This window comes from Phragmites australis, chromosome 21, assembly GCF_958298935.1.
Source record: "Phragmites australis chromosome 21, lpPhrAust1.1, whole genome shotgun sequence".
NCBI classification, from domain to species: Eukaryota; Viridiplantae; Streptophyta; class Magnoliopsida; order Poales; family Poaceae; genus Phragmites; species Phragmites australis.
The window spans coordinates 2,164,825-2,186,717 of NC_084941.1; the positions used below are offsets into that span (position 1 = coordinate 2,164,825).

A 21,893-nucleotide genomic window follows, 5' to 3' on the forward strand; every position below is an offset into this window, starting at 1 on the left:
CGGCCGGGGATGGTTCTGAATGTACCTCGTACGTGAATTAAATGCGAGTATATGAGAGATGTAGGCGGGACGGATGATCGGATGCTAGAGGAAATAAATGCTCAAGAGATTTAGACAGGTTCGGACCGCACGGAGTGTATGCTATAAATGCTCTGGGAATGCCTTTCTGTGGGATCTCTTGTGTTACAGGGATTTTTGTCTAAGTCTAGAGCTCCGGTCTTGCTTCGAGTTTCGTGTGTTCTGACTTCGTTAGCTCGTCTGTCGTCCGGGGCCTCTTGAACTTCACCTGTTCTTCTCCGGGGTGCCCACCCACTTCTTATACCGTCGGGAGGCTTGGCGTGCCCAGAAATAAGGGCACGAGTCCCTATGAGGCATAAATGAAAAGCAACCATCATGGGCTGCAGCTTGATATTACGAGGGGTTAAAAATGCGTCCCCGATCGGTCCTGTCGTCATCATGCCACTTTTTAGCGAGTGCAGTAGGGAGGCCCACCGGGCAGCCACCGAGCAACCCTGCGTGCCCGTCTGGTCAGAGCAAGCCTGACACAGCAGGGCGGCATGCGATATGCTTCGAGTCCAGCGACGATATCTCCAAGCCGCGTCGGATGACGCGCGATAGGACCCGTTGCATTAAATATCCCCACGCCTCCCTCAGCAGGCGTGGGGGGAGTGATTGGAAGTGATAGGCCACGCGTCCCTCTTAAATGCAACATCGGGCCTCTCACCAATTGACATCTCACCGCTGAGCTCTTGTGGCGTCCACCAACAAGGGGCCTCTCGGGTCCTTAGGGAGCTCTAGGTGCTCGAGTACTACTGTTCATAGCCCCGAGCGCCATCTCCCGGATATGACTTCTCGGATCCTCGGGGAACTCGGCTACCCGGGGAACCACTGTTCATGTCCCCGAGCGCTCTCTACTGGAACTGTGTTCTCTCGGGTCCTCGGGGTACCTGGGTGCTCGGGGACCACTATTCATGGACTCGAGCGCTCTCTCCCGGAACTGTGTCTTCTCGGGTCATCTGGGAACTCGAGTACTCGGGGACCACTATTCATGGACTCGAGCGCTGTCTCCTGAAATTGTGTCTTCTCGGGTCCTCGGGGAACTCGGGTACTCGGGGACTACTGTTCATGACCCCGAGCGCCATCTCCCGGAACTGGGTCTTCTCGGACCTCGGGGAAATAGTCCCCGAAGGAAAACGTCACGTGGCATTCTGCTGTCCTGGCCTCGGGACTCGGGACCCCTGGTTCCCATGTCACCGATAAACAGTATAGTTATTATTGTACATTTGTGTGGTCATAACTGACTATTTTCTTAGTCGTAACTGTGATGGTAACTATGTCACCTCTGCACACACCCCAGTTACGATCAAAAAATAATATATATCGTAACTAACTTTTTTTTCTTCATATAATCGTAACTTAACTATCCGTGATGTAGTAATTGACTATTTTCTTAACTGTAACTGAGGATAGCGCATCAGTAAACTACCATACTTCTCGTAATTATATATTTTTTATCATGTGATCGTAACTCAGCTATATATGTTGTCGTAACTAATTAGTTTCTTAATTATAATTAGAGTGATGCTAAAATAACTACAGCTACTGAGGATAGCGCAATGTAATTAACTTTTACGACCGGACGCAGAATATATATTCAGAGCCAGAGCAGATAAGCACGTCCTGAACTTGCAATTTTGCAAGGTACTCCTATATACTCAGGCAGGGAATTAAAGCCAGATGAGAACGACACACGGTCTCTGAACTACCTCGATCTTCTCGTCATGAGATCGATCGTCGTTACAGATGTCGTTTTCTTTGCTTTTCGCTTCGTTTTTCTTGCGAGGTCGCGGCCCGTTCCCTTCTTACGGGCATCAAGGTGCCGCTGTTTCTACAATCCTACTCCACTAATCCATCAGCTCGTCCGGACGTCCAATCGGCGCGTGATATGATGATGGCACACCAATTTACAGAGCCAAGAAACGCCGATCGATTTCAGATGTCTCGCCGGCACAGCGGGCAGGACCCGTGCCTGACCAGCCAGCGGTCGATGCACGGGACGTGGAAGACGTGCCGGCAGCCGGGCAGCCTCCGCGCGGGCTCGCCCAGCCGGAAGTCCTGCAGGCACACCGAGCAGCAGAGCGCCTCGCCGGCCTTGTCCACGGCGCTGTCCTCGGATATCTCCATCTCCGGCAGCCGGCGGAGCGCGTCCGCGGGGAGCCCCTTGGTGCCGCCGTTGGTCTCGAACAGATCGCTGGTCTCCGCGAACGGCGAGCTAGTGGTGGCGCTGATCTGCGTCCAGAAAACGATAGTGGAACGTAAGTTACAGTCTGATCGAGCTGCTGCTGTCTTGCTGACAGCGAAACATGCAGACCCATCAGCTGAGCTAATCTGAAGAGCAGTTGAGCAATTAGAAATTAAATTATCTTGTTTGTGGTGAATGCGAACAGAAACGGTGCGCAGAAAACCAGCGGCAAGGCATGGGTTATTACTTGTGGGTGAGAATTGAGATGTCCTATCCTCGCTGACTCAAGTGAGCTAAACTTGCAACCAAGCCATGGGTTATTGGATTCTAATTTCTTGATGCTATCACTAGTGCACTAGCACCTACTATAACAAACCATGCATGTTATTAAAGTGATGTATATACACCTTCTGGTTGTTGTCTTGGAAGAAATACTAGCATTAGATGGAAGCAGTAGCTTCTGGGCAACGCATGGACCAAACGCTACTCAGATTATTCAGATAAGTTTCTTCCGGCTACCAGCTGCTGTTACATGTACTATTTTGGTTAGGAGATGGAGCCGGCCGGTTGGTCACTTGAAGCCAAAGCCACCAGGGCCAACAGACCAACCGGTTCCAGAATTCAGGCCTGATGCATCAGCAATTCAGCATCTAGCAGAATATCAGAGCGTCCGGCACGAACGGATCAGGCTTGGACAAACAACCTCACTAGAACCTACTACATTAGTTCTTTTTTACCTATAGTTTAGAACATCGATACGATTTTCAATAAACAAGTTTCATTATTACTTTTGACAGCTATCTTCCAATAAAAATTAATAAAAATTAGATGATGTTAAAATATTTTTAACAACTATATTTTTTATGATATATTCATTACTATTATTTTTATGTACTAAATTCTGTTAGTTTTGCGCATATTAGTGATGAAAATTTCTAAAGTTTAATTACACGTATAGTATTATTTGTCATCCACCCACTGCAGTGGCGAACGCAGGATAGACTGTTAGGGAGGCCTCATCTCCTTCTTTCTCCCCCAGCCCCAGCCCCAGCCCCTCTTCTTCTTCCTCTCTCTTGTTCTCCCTCATGTCTCTCCTTCATAAAGAGGAAGGACCAGAGCGTAGGGGGCTAGAGCTCCCCGTCCCTCCCCAGAAGATCCGCCCCTGACTGACCCAATTTGAAAATCGCACATTGTTTCGAGTAATGTGACGATCAAACGGCTACAGTACAGCAACAATGGTCGAGTAATGTGAATAGCTCTAGTCCTCGATCAATCAGACAGATCGCATCATAAATAATCATGGGGCATTCGAGCTGAGGTTGAGTGGCTACCTGAGTCCGCACGGCGCTCTGCACCGCCGGCCCCACCTTCTCGCGGACCAGCCTGCCGCTCAGGAGGCTGGAGATGATATCCACCTGCGCGTACAGTAACAGAGGACAAACACAAACACAGTCAGACACTGAGCTAATCAGAATTCAGAACTATATAATGCAGTGCATTTGATTCGACGGGAAACTGGCCCTCTTCTTCTTTTCCAAAAAAAAAAAAAAAAATTCTCATCTGTGCAGAAACAAAACCAATCGGTGCTACATGCCATGGTTTTTACATGCAGTTATTATCTCAAAAAAATTTACATGCAGTTGGTTTGTGCACCAAGAGAATAAATAAAAAAGTTTATAGAAAAAAAGAGAACCTTTACAGTACACCATGATACTAGATGATGAAGAATATCATTATTGTGATCCAACCGTCTATTTTAGTAGGTATTATTGTAATTATCTTGATACCCTTAGGGGTAATTACGTCATTGATTAATCGGACTTCGGACCTTCGCTACCCATCATCGACCGACCGATAGAAGGTGGAAACCCTAATAAATGAAATAAACAGAATAAGTGAAAGCTTATCCGAAGAATAAACTAACATTTTGATCTTCCCTAATTAAACATATAATTTACAAATTTATCATAGTTTTTTTTTCAATCCTACCCTTATGATACCCATGATACTCTTTAATGATAACCATGATACTGATGGGTGATAGAGTATCATTGGACCAATTTAAATCAACAGATGAAGAAAATGGACGGTATACACTCATTTAGATGTACTGTAAAAGTACTCGGAAAAAAAAAAGATGAGATACCGTAGGTAGCATCAATCCCTTCCCACGAAATCCTTCGGGCACACCTAATGGTCATCAACGTCAAGCCCCAAGAAGCTGAGAAAGCGAAAGGGACGTGCTTTGATAGTTTTGCCAACATCCATGTCCTTACAATGACCTCTCGAGCACCAAGATGATACCAGGTTAAAGTTTATCAATCGCAGTGTTTGAATGGATTTCTTCGCAATTTGACAATGGTGGTCGAATTGCAGACAAGATTTTTCGAGAAGCAGGGCAGTTTTGTGAGCTTTGCAGTTTGGAAATGGATCAATGCAGAACGCTTCGACGTAACGGAGGATTTTGCAGCAAGAATTGGTCTGGTTCTAACTGTGTGTGTGAGTGAGAGAGATGCGTACCATGTTGAGGAGGCTCCAGACGCTGGAGTCGCCGGAGTGCCAGAGGTCGCGGGATGACTCGGCGACCTCGATGGAGAACACGGCGCCGGAGATGGCGCCGATGCCGGCGCCGCGTAGCATCCCGCTCTCCGTCGCCAGCCCGATCATCGACCCCGTCACCGCCCCGACCAGCGAACCCACTGCAAGATCAACAAAACCACCGAAACGCTCAGCGACAATCAGGACACGCGCACGCTCCGTCCGTCCGTCTGTCTGACGACCGCGAGTGAGCACGCACCTGCGACGAAGACGCAGGTGGCGATGGCGCAGAGCACCCTCCAGGCCAGGCCGCACGCCGCGGAGCCGAGGCCAGAGCACTGCCACGGTTCCGGCGCGGCGGGCGCGGAGGACGGCGACGGGCTGGGACTGGGAGACGGGAACAGGTCCATCTGGGAAGAACGGAACCAAGAAACCAACTGATCCGCTCCTAACAACAGCACACTGCACACCACACGCACGCTCGCCCACTGACGACGCGCAACGGGGAGAGAGAGAGAGAGATGAGGAGCGACTCAGAGTGGAGAGGAAAGCGAGGTGTCTGTGCATAAATAGTGGCGGGGAATATAAAAACCGTGGTCGGGTGTGGTGTCCGGTGCGGTGCGGTGGTGTGGAGTGGCCGCCGGTTTTGTCCCGGCCCGACCTGCGCTCCGGCCCTCCCTGGCCCACTCTCCTGCGAAAAGCAGACGCTTTTGCTCAGATTCCTCCCATGGCGTGGCCGTGGCCCGCCCGATTCTCTGCCCCTGCGGAACCGCGGCGCCGACGCGCCGTGGTAGCTGCATGCGGATGCAGCAGCGTTGCACACTTTCAAGTGGCTCCAGACCGTGTGATCCACATCGATTATTTTACTTCCAATCCAACGTGCGTAAGAGCATGTCCAACGAATTCATTCGCGATTTAGAATTCATTCGTGAAGGAATTGTTGTTCCTTTCAAATTTCCTTTTACAGTTTTTGTCACAAAAGTATTCTCTAGATCATCCTTTACAGAACAGGATTATTTCTTCTTTCGTTTTACAATTTTTTTCGAAAGAAAGATGTTGAAAATGAACGAAAAAATAAAAATAAAAAAGAAAATAAAATGAAAGGAAAATGGTTGTGATGATCTAATCCAACTCCATTGACTAAATCCGTTGGTGCTATTATACACAACTTATATTTTTATTAATATATAACAAGTAGAGACGATCATATTGTTTTATCAAATAAAAATTAATTGGTGCTAGATCATAGGCTTGTCACCCCAAAATCTATCATGGGACTGACTGTTGTACTAACAGATTACATATAGTAAGCCCTTCTTCATGTCAAATCTAAACCTAACTCTAAAAAGTTCTCTGACAAACAAGCCCCGAATGAGTACATATTTTTTAGAAAGTGGAACAATCAGTGCAACTCATCGTCAGCCGCATAAAAAACGAGAGAAACTCTTGGGACTTGGCAGGAGCCCCGTATTTAGGTATGTTTGGTAAAGATTTCTCTGGTTTAAATTATCTGTAGAGAGTGACTTTTTAGGAGTGATTCTGTGATTAAAAAATAATTATTTAGAATAAATTATATAGATGAAGTGATTTGAGAAGTGAATCAGGAGAAGTTGCTTTTTTAGCTTCTTAAAATTCATTTCAGAGAATTACTCTAACAGATTCTACTCAGAAATCTAAAAGCTGAAAGCGACTGTTTGACAAAGCTCCTCTGATTTTAATCGGAAAACTATTTTAAAAGCTCTAACAAACAGACCCTTAAACCACTTAATACGGGAAGAATAGCTCCTTTTCTACTTTCTCTTTTTTTCCTTCCTATTTTCTTTTCTTTTCACCCGTTGGATACTACTTCTTACTAATATAATTCGGGAACTCTCCTCCAATTCGTTCAAAAAATAATTTGTTGCAGAAGAAATGGTAGAGCTACTTATACCTTGGAGTACAACACTTTATCCCCACCCAAAAAAAAAAAAAGAACGACACATTAGTGGGTTTGGTATCAAATGACCGCGACGAGATAACAAAAAAAAATTAAAGTAAACCTAGCGGCTTATCAATGAGGGACAAGGGTATGGGCGAGCATTTCTGGAGCTGAGTTGAGATAGCTACGGGCATGAGTGTCCGGTGTCATCGGCCCCCGGCCCTATTAACGATCACGGTGGTTTACGGAGCATGGCCTAGGATTTTGACGGGTGAATGAAGTACAACAGAGCGTCCCTGTCAGGCATTAATAAGTACTCTCTTGATTAAAATTTGGTTAAAATTTTAACCGTCAATAATTTTAAAATATAAAAATCATACGTGTATATTTATCTTAAAAATTACTTTTATAATATTATATTTTTTATTATATATTATAACTATATTTTAATAAAAAATTATGATCAAAATTATACGTCAAAGATCGTAAAAAAATTAAAAGTAACAAGTATTTATGATTAGAGGAAGTATTTAGTTTACCGAAATATTGGCTCCATTATACCGGTGTTTAGGAGGAGTCCAGGATAACTCTTCTCATACCCACATGTCATCGACACATTTGGGATTGGCAAACTTTGCGGTGGCATACGAGGAAATTTTCTGATGAGTTCTCGTCTGAACTCATCTCAAATGTCAGTTTGGACTAACATAATTAGATCCAGTGACGGGTTAGAATTTTCAACTTGTTATACATACTACATTATATATAGCTATTTTTTTATATCCATAAATACTAAATCTAACTATATTAAATCCCATGTATTATATCTAACTATCTAATTTTGCTAATTGCTACATCATCATCACTCATCAGATATTCAGATTCAAATAAACTAACAAATATTTAAAATAACTAATGAAGATGATGCTCAATTCACAATTGCTCACCAGCGCAATCTCGGTCGAGGGATGAGTCCAAGCTGTTCCACCCCACCGTCACCTCTTTGGCGCCGCGCTCGTGACGGCCCGGCCCCGCCCCGCTAGCCCTACGGAGGCCCTCGTGCCGCCGAGCCCCACCTGCGCCCGCGCCCACTGCGCTCCTTCTTGACTCCTACATGGTTGCGCCGCTGCGCACATTAGCCGATTGGGCCGGTGGCAACGCGTAGGTCGAATGGTGGTGTGGTGTAGTCCTAGACGTTAGCTAGGCCACTAGGGTCATTTGGGATGGCGGTGACCACGTCTTGAGCTTGGTTATTTGAACAGTTGGACTCGTTGTATGTTGAATAAACCTTGTATGCTCGTATTAGTTTTTCGTCTTCATTTGCTTAGGCATCACGTTTAGACAGTCAGCGCCCGGCCGAGTCTTGTGGTCGCGCGCTGAATAGGGAGAGCTCCGTCGTGGCTTGCATGGCGGAGCGCGTCGGGCGGCATGCGGATCACTCTGCATGTCGCGCTTTAGCCGGTTCGTTAGAGACCAAGTTTAGCCATTCATTCTTGTATTTAAGCAAAGGAATAAGAACAGAGAACGCTGCGAAGTTTGCAGCACATAATCGCATTTGTGTTCCTCTGGGTTCGCGTGAGTGTGTTCGTTCTGGCCGTGAACTCGGCGCGGCGCGGCGACATCGGCGTTCGGAGTTCCAACAAGTGGTATCAGAGCCGGCGGTTGTGGGCAGGGAGTCGATCGCGGCACGGCACCGCCGCTAGAATCGAGACTGCGCAATACGCTTTGCGCTGATGGCCGGAGGCGACGACAAGGGGAAGGGCGATGGCGGATCCGGCTCGGGCGGCGTCGTGGTGCAGCGGATAGTTCGTGAGGTGGGGGGCGGGTCGGCGATGCCCGTCCTCACCAAGACCAACTACTCCGACTGGGCACTCTTGATGAAGGTGAAGCTCAAAGCAAGGCAGCTCTGGAAGGCGGTGGAAAGCGGGGGAGCTGATCCGGCGGACGACGCCGCGGCCTTCGACTTCCTCTGCAGTGCGGTGCCATTGGAAATGGTTCCGCTCGTTGCGGACAAGGAGTCGGCCAAGGAGGTCTGGGAGACAATCAAATCCCTGCGCGTAGGAGGCGAACGCGTGAGGAAATCCTCAGCCCAGACGCTGCGCAAGCAGTTCGATCTGGCAACGTTCAAGGAGGGCGAATCGGTGGAAGACTTTGTCCTGCGCCTGAACGGGATGGCGGCGACACTCGCCACGCTCGGCGAGGAGGTGGAGGAGACAAAGATCGTGGAGAAGATCATCCGCAGCGTGCCGCCGCGGTTCAAGCAGATCGTGTTGGCCATCACGACTCTGCTTGATGTGTCGACGCTCACCGTCGCCGATCTCACGGGGCGGCTGAGGGCGGCGGAAGAGGCGTTCGACGACTCGCCGTCGTCCGTGGTACATGATGGCAAGCTGTACCTGACGGAGGAGGAGTGGGACGCGCGACGCAAGAAGCGGGACCAGGAGAACCACTCCGGCGGCAGCAGCAGCGGCGGGGGACGCCGCGGAGGAGGACGAGGCGGACGCGGGCGAGGAAGAAGCTCTGGTGAGCGGATCGGACCGCCTCGTGGGCCGCCAGCGCCGGGCACAGGCAAGCCCGGTGAGGAATGTAGGCGCTGTGGGAAGATGGGCCATTGGGCCCGTGAATGCCGATCCAAGCCCAGAAGGGAGCAAGCCCACGTCGTCGAAGATGAAGAGGAGGCCACGCTCCTGTTCGCCAATTCGTCTCAAATTCAAAAACAGGCGAGCGGGACGGCGGCATCCTCTGTTTCTCAGCAGGCGGCGGCAGAGCTGAGGAAGGAGACCGGCGCCAAGATCCAGCTCGAAATCCACGAGGAGAAGGTGTTTGCGCACCTGGGAGCGGAGGAGGAGCACGATGCGGCTGCCTGGGTCATGGACACCGGCGCCACCAATCATATGTCCGGATCTAAGGCCACCTTCAAGCAGCTGGATCGGGCAGTGGTCGGCACAGTGCGCTTCGGAGATGACTCCGTGGCGCGAATCGAAGGCCAAGGTACGGTGGAATTCGTGTGCAAAACAGGCGAGCTGCGGACGCTCAGCGGGGTGTACTTCATACCCCAGCTGACGACCAACATCGTGTCCGTCGGCCAGCTGGACGAAGGCGGGTACAAGGTCCAGATCGACGACGGTCTGATGAAGGTGCGCGAGCCTGACGGAAGGATGCTGGTGAAGATCAGGCGGGGGGAGAACCGCCTGTACATCCTGCGCATCAAGGTAGCCAGGGAGGCATGCCTGGCCACTCGCGGCGACGAGGTGGCCTGGCGCTGGCACAATCGCTTCGGGCACGTCAACATGGCGGCGCTGCGCAAGCTAGCTCGGGAGGAGTTGGTGCGCGGGCTACCGACGCTCGGTCAGGTGGACCAGCCGTGCGGGGCCTGTCTCACCGGCAAGCAGCGGAGGACTTCGTTCCCGGACCAGGCGCAATACCGGGCGGAGCGCGTGCTCGAGCTGGTGCACGGCGACCTTTGTGGTCCCATTGCGCCGGTGACTCCGAGCGGGAGCAAATATTTTCTGCTGATGGTTGATGATAAGAGCAGATACATGTGGGTGGCGACGCTCCCATCCAAGGACCGTGCACCGGCGGCCATCAAGGAGATCAAGGCTCGAGCAGAAGCTGAGAGCGGGCTGAAGATGGGGTCGTTCCGGACGGACCGGGGCGGCGAGTTCACCTCCGCAGAGTTCGCGGAGTACTGCACGGCGGAAGGAGTCCGACGGCAGCACACCGCGCCCTACAGCCCGCAGCAGAACGGCGTCGTGGAACGGCGCAACGGCACGGTGGTGGCGACTGCCCGGAGCATGCTGAAAGCGAAGGGGTTGCCGGGCTGGTTCTGGGGCGAGGCGGTGGCAACCGCCGTGTACGTCCTGAACCGGTGCCCGACGAAGAGCGTGGACGGCATGACGCCGTACGAGGCTTGGCACGGGAAGAAGCCGGCGGTGCACCACCTGAAGACGTTCGGCTGCATCGTCTACGTCCGCAACACGACGCCGCATCTCAAGAAGTTGGAGGACCGTGGCCGCAAGATGATCTTCGTCGGCTACGAGCGCGGGACAAAGGCGTACCGAGCCTACGACCCGGTGGCCAAGCGCGTTCACATCACGCGCGACGTCGTGTTCGACGAGGAAGACCAGTGGAACTGGGATGCCGGTGTGGAGCAGGAGAGCGGAGATATCATCGGCGACGACATCTTCTCGGTAGAGTACCAGGTCGCCGGTCAGGCGCCTCCGGTGGCCGAGGGCACCGTCGAGGTGCTTGATGATGTGGACGACCCCGCGACGCCGGGGGTGACGCATCCCGGCGAGGGTGCGGAGCCGCTGGAACAAGACGGCAGAGGTGCGGTGGAGTTCGCGACACCACCTGACGGCGACGACGACAACCTAGATGCGGATCACGGCGAGGAGGCGCCGCTGCGGTACCGCAAGATGGAGGACATCCTCGGACAAGCGTTGCCGAGTGGGCTGGCGCCACGGGGACTCACGGAGCTGCTGAATGTCGTAAGTGCAGATGAACCTGCCTCTTTTGATGAAGCAGAGCGCCACGCCAGCTGGAGGAAGGCCATGATCGAGGAGATGGAATCAATCGAGGACAACCACACCTGGTCCCTGGTCGATCTTCCGCCCGGACGGCGAGCAATTGGGCTCAAATGGGTCTATAAGGTGAAGAGAGACCAGACCGGGGCGGTGGCGAAGCACAAGGCGCGGCTAGTGGTGAAGGGGTACGCGCAGCGGCAGGGGATCGACTACGACGAGGTGTTCACTCCGGTGGCGAAGCTGGACACGGTGCGCCTGCTCATTGCTCTCGCGGCGCACGAGGGCTGGGAGGTGCACCACATGGACGTCAAGTCGGCGTTCCTCAACGGCGATCTTCAGGAGGAGGTGTACGTGGAACAGCCGGCGGGGTTCGTCAGCGCCGGCAACGAACACAAGGTGTTCAAGCTCCGCAAGGCACTGTATGGGCTCCATCAGGCTCCGCGAGCGTGGAACGCCAAGCTGGATGACACGTTAATGTCGTTCGGCTTCAGGAGGAGTCTATCGGAGCACGCCATCTACGTCAAGCAGTGCGGCGGCGCGCAACTGGTGGTCGGGGTCTATGTGGATGACCTGGTGATCACCGGCGGGAGCACGGAGGAAATCAAGTGCTTCAAGCGGCAGATGGCGGAGGCGTTCAAGATGAGCGATCTCGGTCTGCTTCACTACTACCTCGGCATTGAAGTGAGACAGAGCAAGGATGGAATTTAGTTCAGTCAGGGCGCGTACGCGGCGAAGGTGTTGGAAAAGAGCGGGATGGCGAAGTGCAATCCTTGTCAGACGCCGATGGAGCAACGTCTGAAGTTGAGCAAGCTGAGCGACAAGCCAAAGGTCGACGCCACCGCCTATCGCAGCATTGTGGGGAGTCTGAGATATCTGGTAAACACCCGTCCCGATCTTGCATTTTCAGTTGGATATGTGAGTCGTTTTCTGGAGGACCCGCGCGAGGATCATATGGCGGCGGTGAAGCACATACTTCGTTATGTAGCGGGGACTCAGAGCTGGGGTGTTTGGCTTGGGAGGAAGAAAGGCGGAGAAGCATCACTCACTGGGTTCAGCGACAGTGACTTCGCCGGAGATGTGGACGCCAGGAAGAGTACGACGGGGGTGATCTTCTTCCTGGCTGGAGGTCCGATCACCTGGCAATCCAAGAAACAGAAAGTGGTGGCGCAGTCGAGCTGTGAAGCAGAGTACGTTGCGGCGGCGAACGCGACGTGTCAGGCAATTTGGCTGAGGCGTGTGCTGGGCGAAGTACATGGGAAGCCGGCAAGTACACCGTTGCTCAGGGTGGACAACAAGTCGGCAATTTCATTAATCAAGAATCCGGTACTTCATGGGCATAGCAAGCATATTGAAGTAAAGTACCATCTTGTCAGGAAGTCCGCAGAGCAGGGCAAGATCAAGGTTGAGTTCATCAGAAGTGAAGATCAACTGGGGGATATCCTGACGAAGCCGCTCGGAAGGCTGAAGTTTCAGGAACTGCGCGGCAGAATTGGGCTCATCGACGTTGGCGAGCAGAACAAGGCTTAGGAGGAGATTTGTTGAATAAACCTTGTATGCTCGTATTAGTTTTTCGTCTTCATTTGCTTAGGCATCACGTTTAGACAGTCAGCGCCCGGCCGAGTCTTGTGGTCGCGCGCTGAATAGGGAGAGCTCCGTCGTGGCTTGCATGGCGGAGCGCGTCGGGCGGCATGCGGATCACTCTGCATGTCGCGCTTTAGCCGGTTCGTTAGAGACCAAGTTTAGCCATTCATTCTTGTATTTAAGCAAAGGAATAAGAACAGAGAACGCTGCGAAGTTTGCAGCACATAATCGCATTTGTGTTCCTCTGGGTTCGCGTGAGTGTGTTCGTTCTGGCCGTGAACTCGGCGCGGCGCGGCGACGTCGGCGTTCGGAGTTCCAACATTGTAAACGGGAAGCTGTAGAATACGATATATATTATTTTTTAAAAAATAGTATATATCTGTACACTCATGACTTTTACTGGGCCCACTATGACCAGATCAGTAAAAAATACTGCTACTAACTTGGCATATGGAACTCCAACCAAACTAGTTTTAATTGATTTTTCTTCAACGAAGAAAACATAAATCACTCTTGGCATATTTGGAATTCACCCCCTCGAATGATCGCGTCTCGATCATAGGACACTTGACATAAGCACAACCAAACCATATTAATATGTTATCCTCCGCCAGCGAAGAAACGTGAACTGCGGTGATCGAGTCACCATCAGCATCGGCATGTCTGAATTATAAATGTTCTCTCTTATCGGCAGTTGCTAGCAAGATGCTTCTCCAATTGACCCGCGCGCGCGTGCCCATCCCCACGCCGCAATCGATCGCAATTGGTCGCCAAGGCCGGGCAATTTCCAAACAAATTAAAGCTGCAGGTCTTGCAGTACGCCAATACCGCCATTGCCAAGCCCACAGGTCGAGCGCCAACGCTGGCATGGCCGCATGGGGGCGCAGCGCAGTAGCGGTATATTGGCAGTCTGGCACTGCACCCACGCAATTACTCGCGGCGCAGCTGCAAGATCTGCGCTGCACCCAGTTATGATCCGTCGCCAAGTTTCTCGTGGTTGTGTACGTACTCTGCAACTTCGACCCTAGCATGGCCCCTGAAAGGGATGCCAAGAAGAGGATGGAGACGATGCTGTCGTAGTGTCATGCTCATTCATGCTAGCTAACGGTTTCTGATCTCCTGGCAATGCAAATTCTTCAGAATCTATCCAAGGAGAAGGTCGATGTTGATCCATCGATGGATGGATCGAGCTTGTTTTACGATGTGGGCATGGAGTGGAGGCGTTTGTGAGTGGATTCCGCCGGCCGAGCGTGGCAAGCTCAACTGCCTGCATTTAAGCGCGGACGACAGCGGCGTGAGCAAACCTCTCGGATTAATGGAGCTCGTTGCGTTGCCATCTGCTGTCATGATAAAATACAATTTGATTAAATTATAATATGTCTGATACAATTTGATCTTATCTCTAAGATTATATTGTGATATAATTAAATCGTATTCTATTATAACAACCTGATATATTCTAAACACCATCGTTTTGCGACAGAGTGACATCTTACACCGAACTAGACAGCATGAGATGGAACAGCACGACCATTCGTGTTTGATTGAATTTGACAGCCATTAACAAAGCCTCGAGTTTTCTCTTCTGCAAACTGTTGGATAAATGGATAATAGCGTGAGTGAACAAGTTCACATGGGCGCTGTACTACGCGGGTTAGCAACTGTGGCGAGATGCAGTGCAAGTGCAACGTGGAAATCGCCGTACATGCGGACATAAATCGTAACCAAGAACGGAAGAGGACTAAAGCAAACAGCCCGCGATCGACAGCAGGATCAGAACACGCGGCCGGCGTCAGGTAAAGTCGTCGCCGTTCTCATTTTGAAGGCTTCCGGGCAAGGCTTCCTGCCTTCCAACAGGCCGTCGAAACCGGCTGGCAGTTGAAGCCTGACGAGCTATGCAGACCACCGCTGTTGCGGCTTCACTTCCTGCTTACGCGCATCACGAAGGAGCTCCAACGCTGGAGTGGCAAGAGTATTGGTAACATCCGAGAGTAGCTGCTCATCGCTCGAGAGGTTGTCTCTCACCTTGATGTGGCCCAGGAGAGTAGGGCTCTCTCGCAGGCCGAGCAGGGTCTTCGCAAACATCTCAAAGTGCTCTACTTGGGGCTGGCCTCTCTCGAGCGTACCATAGCGAGGAGTCGCTCTAGAATCGCTTGGCTGCGGGATGGTGATGCTGACACTCGGCTCTTCCACTCGTTTGCTAAGTCCCGTGCGTGGAGAAAACGCATCGCTGCGCTTTCCACACCGGCAGGTCCTGTCTCCTCCCACTCTGAGATGGAGGACGCGTTGCTATCTCACTTCGGCTCCATCCTTGGAATTGCTTCGGTGCGGGATTTCTCCGTTGACCTTGCGGCGCTCGGTATATCTTCTCTCGACCTGGGTTCGTTGGACACGTCGTTCACCGAGGAGGAAATCGTGGTGGCCATAAAGTGCATGCCACTCAATAGGGCGCCCGATCCAGATGGGTTTACACCCGAGTTTTACTGCGCAGCTTGGCAAACCATTAAGACTAATGTGGTTTCGACTGTCCATGATTTTGCCGCCGGAGACAGCAAGGGACTTGCCCATCTCAACAGGGCCTATATCACTTTGTTGCCAAATAAGGAAGGGGCTTCTTCGTCGTTAGACTTTCGCCCGATCAGCCTCATACATAGCTTCGGGAAATTGCTTACCAAGGCCTTGGCGCTCAGGCTTGCTCCGCGGCTTAATTCAATTGTCACAACAAGCCAAAGCAGCTTAATCTCTGGACGGTCTATACACGACAACTTCAAGCTTGTACAATCCACTGCATCCCTGCTAAAGAGAACCAAGGTGCCGAAGGTCCTGCTGAAGCTCGATATCTCAAAGGCATTTGATTCGGTTAGCTGGTCCTTCCTATTGGAGGTGCTTACGGCATGGAGGTTCGGTCAGCGTTAGCGCCATTGGATTGAAGCAATCTTATGCTCCTCGACAACCCGGATACTCCTAAATTCAATTCCAGGCTCCCCTCTTTCCCATGCCAGATTATTGAGACAAGGGGATTCCCTCTCTCCATTCCTCTTCGTGATGATTATGGACATCCTTGATCGTCTCTTGTTGAGGGCTGGCCAACCTTCCATTATTGAACCAATGGGGCATGGCTCTATCTCTCACAGGTCCTCCCTCTATGCGGATGACGCCGTGTTGTTCTTATCACCGACACAGCAAGACATCCAAGGACACCTAGCTATCCTGAACTTCTTCAGGGTTGTCTCCAGCCTTCGGACTAACTTGACGAAGTGCGCGGCGGTCCCAATAAGCTGTGTCGAGGAAGAGTTGAACGTTATCAGAGATTTCCTCCCCTGCGGACTTTCGACTTTCCCAATCCAATACTTGGGCGTCCCTCTCTCTCCAGGCCGTCTCCCCAAAAGTCATCTTCTGCCGCTGGTGGACAAAGTGGCCAGCAAGTTACCCACTTGGCAGGGCAAACTCATTTCCAAAGCTGGGCGTGCCACACTAGTCAAGTCTGTGCTTTCATCAACTCCTCTGCACATCCTCATATCCATTGTTGTGCTGCCATGGGTAATCAAAGAAGTAGATAAGGAAATCATTCTTGTGGGCGGGAGAGAGAGCCACGACAGGTGGTCGTTGCACCGTGTCCTGGCCAAAGGTATGCCGGCCTTTAGACTACGGTGGCCTTGGCATTCTTGATCTCAGACTGGTCGGGTTTGCTTACCGCCTCAGATGGTTATGGTGGCAAAGATGTGATCCTACCAAGCCGCGGACTAACCTTCCATTCAAGCATGAACAGGAGGTTGTTGCTCTTTTCAACGCCTCCACTAGGATTGAGGTGGGAAATGGCAAATCCACTCTCTTCTGGAATGATTCCTGGATTGATGGGTGGTCCATCAAAGCCATCGCTCTGGAGCTGCTGAAATGTGTTGCTCCATCAACCGCAAAGAAGAGGACGGTGAAGACTACCTTGTCCAACCAAATTGGATCAGAGACATAGTCGTCCCCCTCACCATCCTGGTGTTGGTGCAGTACCTCCACTTGTGGAGCTACCTCGCCTCTGTCAGCTTGAACAATAATCAGGATCGAGTCATTTGGAAGTGGACTTCCTCTGGTCGATATACAGCAAAATCGGCATATCGGGTGATGTTTCAGGGAAGTGTTCGGTTTGTGGGCGCTGGTTTGATTTGGAGAACCTGGGCTCCACCAAAGGTCAAGTTTTTTGCTTGGTTGTGTATGCACTGCGGGCTCTGGATGGCGGCGCGGGGAAGAAAGCACGACCTCCAATCAGACGATTTATGCAACCATTGTTCCAATTACCAGAGACTGTAGACCACTTGCTTCTCCATTGCACCCTAGTGTCACACTCGGTTTTTCAAAAGAATAACCAAGTGTATTTCACATGTATGCCAGCATCAGTTTTATCATACATACGGTGACATTATCAGTGATATACAATTCTATATCGAACAAAATAATTTTATTAAAACAATTATCAGAGTTTTGAACAGCAGCGGAAGAACTCGAGAAAACTCCAACGAAAGCTTTAGGGTATACCACATGCAATCGACTAGGGGCAATGCGACCTAGGACGCTCCGTCTTTATTGTTGTCATCAGCTTTATTGATCTCTGTGTAGTCTTCTCCAACTGAGCAACATTTATTATTGAAAATAACAAATGTGAGTACATATCGTACTCTGCAAGTGTAGGAATATATGACATGGGGCTTAAGTCAAGAAAGGGTTAGACACCGATTTACTGCACTAAGTAACCTTAACCTATAACTCTCAGAATCAAACATCCTATTTACTAAGTATGAAGACACAACTTAAACAAGAAGAACAGCTCATCGGATTCCATCCGACTACTAAACTCACCAGATATTCCATATCTGACTACCATAACTCACCAGGTAATCCCATTACCTGGCTACCCGACCATCCATACTAGAACCCTGATCCCAACTAATCAAGAAGAAGTCCAAGCCGCTCTTGACCGTGAGCACGACTGATCGATCAGTTTTATACTCTGCAGAGTTTGCACACTTTACCCATATATCGTGATTCCTGTTTTGCTTCACACTTTCAGGTGTAGAGCCGGGGTCTCACTATAAGGCCTTTACAAAGCGCCTCCAAATCTGTATGCACCCACTAAGGTTTCACCGCTAACAGAGATTCCATTCACTGGAGAGCCCCCCTCTTGTGCCACTTAACCGTCCACTGGTGCATACAGAATAAGGATGACATCTAATTAATTGGCCAGATCGTACATATATAAGCCTTATGGTTGCGTTGTTTAGCTGGGTTACAGGCTTCAAAAACCGGTCTTTAGGACCCCACACAGGAACAGACACATTCCCATCGTGCGGCACAACACATGCGCCTTCATGCACCATCCACATACCAGCCATCCTGTTAGGATCCCTATTCCATGTTGCTACGAAAGATTACCATACCCGATGTTGCATAATCGTTAGTCAAGTTTAACTTCTAACCCAACCAGGACAGCGACTAGCATATCTACCATTTTCTTCCCATGACTCATCAACAACGATAAGGATATTCAGACAAAAGCTAGTAAATCCTATTCATAGGTTTTCAATTTAGACAAGTATGCAATGAATGATAAACAACTAACATAGATTCCTAAAATAGATGCAAGATGTTTAAGGACACTTGCCTGATTGCTGCTCAGTGATATTCGTAAACTTGGTTCTGGCATATCTCGAAGTCTTGACTTTGCAAATCATTGATCTCCGAATTGTGGCTCTTGGAGATCCTTGTATTGCTTCAGAACATAGTCGTCTACTCGCATGAACAACCAACAAAAGAGAAAACACAAATAACTAAGAACAGTACATCAAACAGAGGCATCACATCATAAAAAAACTCTATGGTTGGATAGGATACGAGATTTAGGCGAATTTATAGAGTGTTGCTTGGATTTGAATGAAATTCACTGAACAAGATTTGAATAGATGATTCTGTTTGAATAATAATGGTTGGAATAGAATTAACTATAGAAGGCAGAGGCTAACGTGTAAACATCATAAACAGGAAAATAAAGATAGAAATAAAGGATCTCCGGATGGGTTATTTGGGATTCTCACCAAGAGAGCGAGATCAGAGAGCAGAATAGGGGAGTTTGGCATGGAGGAGTCGGCCGACGGTGGGCTCTCGACGTCACCGGTGAGGAAAAAGGCCCGGGGTTGACGGAGATGGTACAGACGGGGTCCCATCGCAGCCATGGACTCATGAAGGGCTCAGTTTGACCTGAGGTACAGAAGGACACGCACACCGGCGAACTGAAGGCGGCGAAGTGCACGATTAGATGGCAATAGCAATGGCGATCACTGATGTTGACATTAGGCAACAATGGTGTTTCAACAAATCAAGGAGAGCCGGGCGTAGAATGCGAGAAGACAAGCTCGATTTTGTGGTTGGTCTTGTCAGAGAAGTTCCGAGGTAGCGGCAAAAGAGAGACGAACGATCCCAGGTTTGAAGGTGACAGCGTATAGACACAGCGAAAAAGACATGCGCGTTCTCGGAGATTGGCTGTGATATTCAAGAAATGGTTTGAATAGAAGTATTCATATTTTCTGGAACACGATTCTGCAGTGATGGTTTGGATAGGGCTTCACCTGAGAAGGAGATCGATCGGTTGAAACTTCTAAAAATACCATTTTGATTTTCAAAAATGCACCGCAAGATAAACTATTTGATCCCAGACTTATCTGCGCAGCACTGATTTCGGGGCCATAACTCCTAGGTCTATTATCCAAAAGGGGACTTTCATAGATTCAAATTGAAGTTCTCTACGAGACATACAACTTTGGTATTGTTAAGATTTGCATTTGAGGCCGCATTGAACTCCGAAACTGCGTGAGAAGATGAGGCTGACGACGAGGAGTAACTGGTAGCCGGTTTTAATTGCCATTATGGCCATTTAAGCGGCGGTTTCCACTATGAATTGCTAGAAATTGAAAGAGAATAAATGGATGTCAATGCGTCTTGATTGAGCACTAACTCGAGCTTTGTTAGTCAGTCTTGGCTGGCAGGCGAAAGGACGATATCGTTTGGAAGTGGATGAAACGATTAGGTACATGCACATGCAAGAGAGCTGGTTTGGGCTGACTTTAGCGCACATGTGTGCTATCATGCTAGCAATCCAATGTGATGCAAGGTTGATAGCTTGATGCTGGTTTGGAGCCACAGACTAGAGAGAAAAATATTGAGGAAAAACAGTGCACGTTAGGTTGAATCAAAATGATACGAGATGAGATTGTCTACAGAGGATTTTTGAATAATGTGAAAAAAAATGGAACAAGAATTTATCCAACCTTGAAATTCTTTAACCTATTCTAATTTTTATAAATATATTTTTCATCACACAAAACAAACTCTTTTTAGACTCTAAACAAAATTTTGAAAAAGCTTTTAAATTTCAAAAAAATATTATTTTATTGCTTTAAAATGCTGACAACCCAAAATAGAAATTTTGAGGTGTGACACCTGGTGCGTGAGATATGGTGGCGATTGCTTGGGATTCATACTCCTATGGCCGAGACTAGCCTCCTCAATTGGTGGCTTAACCTTCAACGGCGCGCCGCAGAGCAGCTTCGAAAGGACTTTGATTCTATAATCCTCTTAGTTTGTTGGAGGATTTAGCTATCACGAAATAACATCGTTTTTAACAACCATCGTGCTTCTTCGGACAACCTGATGGCTCTCATCAACGAAGATATCGATTCTTGGTATCAGTCAGGCGCTAAACATCTATCCATCGCATGGTGCAGCTGAGAGCTCACGGCTCGATCATCTGATTTCCATTGGCTGTTGCTGTAACCGTTGATCTAATACTTGTAATCTCCTAGCTTAGTATCCTCTGTCTTTCATGTTTTGGCTAGTTGGACGTTGTGTAATCTCACTTATTTTTTACATAATATAATATCCATAGCCCTCCTCCGTATTCGAGAAAAAAAAAGCCGTGAAGACGACTGCACGAACGCCAAGGATAACATCGAATCGCGGACGCAAGCAACGAGCAGAGACAGTGAAACGGGTTGCAGCTTTCAGGGTGAGGAACATCAACTTGCTTACGGGAGCGAGGCAATGCAATCTGCAGTGCAGGCATGGGCAACGAGTCGAGGCAGGCGAGCTGCAGGTCGAAATCAATCTAAATCACCGGAGCAGCTGGGATTACAGATCATGCCTGACTTATCGCCGCAATGGCTAAAAGAGTAGTTTACTCACACTCAATGACGAAGGATCACGACAAAGAGGCCGCTTTGGCGTACGGCACGGGCCGGCTGAAGATTACTTCGATCAAATGCAAACTCAATGGTCCATGATGATAGTATAAATGGCAAACCTACCACTTAGTCGGCTGGTGATACGTCAGGCGAGGAGTTCGCAGGCCACATGTCAGGCAGGAGATCGCGAGGGCGACGGCGACGGCGACCGCCGGCCTGGCCGTGCTCTGACGCCGTCGTCAATTATCGAACTGTGCACCGACTGGGACGCTCGCAGCACGCAAAGAACAGAGGCGGAGTGGGCAAGCGCCGGCAGCAGAGCAAGAACAGCGGCATCAATCGGCAATGGCGACTGCCAGCGTGTTAGGTTGCAGCTCGCGCGTCATGGTGTTGTTACGCGAGACGGATGGCAAGCTGACAAAGACATTGCTGTTGCAATCAAAATGTCGTTGGGAATCAGTACTACGCGTCTGCTCAAGCAAGTTTCTCAAGATGATGGATGTTCTTTTCGCGACGAAAAACATTTCAAAGACGTTGCTGCTGATGAATGCCTGTTATTGGCAGCTACGCCACGCATGATGGTGCAGCAGTTCAATGTACTTGCACGCTTGTGATCAATCATGTGCTCTGCGAGATAAACATTTTCGGTCTGAATCTTCAGGAGCGTACAGACTCCGATGCACGCAGTACTCTCTTCCAAGTTGCCTGTGGACCTGGCTTTTTTGTTCCGTAGATGATTGCCAACTTGCCATCTCGTGGCACGTCTACGGATCAGCCGGAAAATTGGATCAATCATGTGCTCTGCGAGATAAACATTTTAGGTCATTTTCAGCAGTTATCTTAAATTTTTATTCTCAAAAATACTA

At 49.7% G+C, this 21,893-nt stretch overlaps 1 protein-coding gene across 1 annotated transcript; it reads right to left on the minus strand.

The window, feature by feature from the left end:
* Positions 1-1,678: 1,678 nt before the first annotated feature.
* Positions 1,679-5,359, minus strand: LOC133904120 (NEP1-interacting protein-like 1). Its single transcript, XM_062345611.1, has 4 exons — positions 5,040-5,359; positions 4,763-4,941; positions 3,574-3,657; positions 1,679-2,289 (listed from the first exon to the last, which is right to left on the minus strand). The coding sequence occupies exons 1-4, from the start codon at positions 5,188-5,190 to the stop codon at positions 1,993-1,995; spliced, it is 711 nt and encodes a 236-aa protein (XP_062201595.1). The 5' UTR covers positions 5,191-5,359; the 3' UTR covers positions 1,679-1,992.
* Between the last annotated feature and the right edge of the window lie 16,534 nt (positions 5,360-21,893).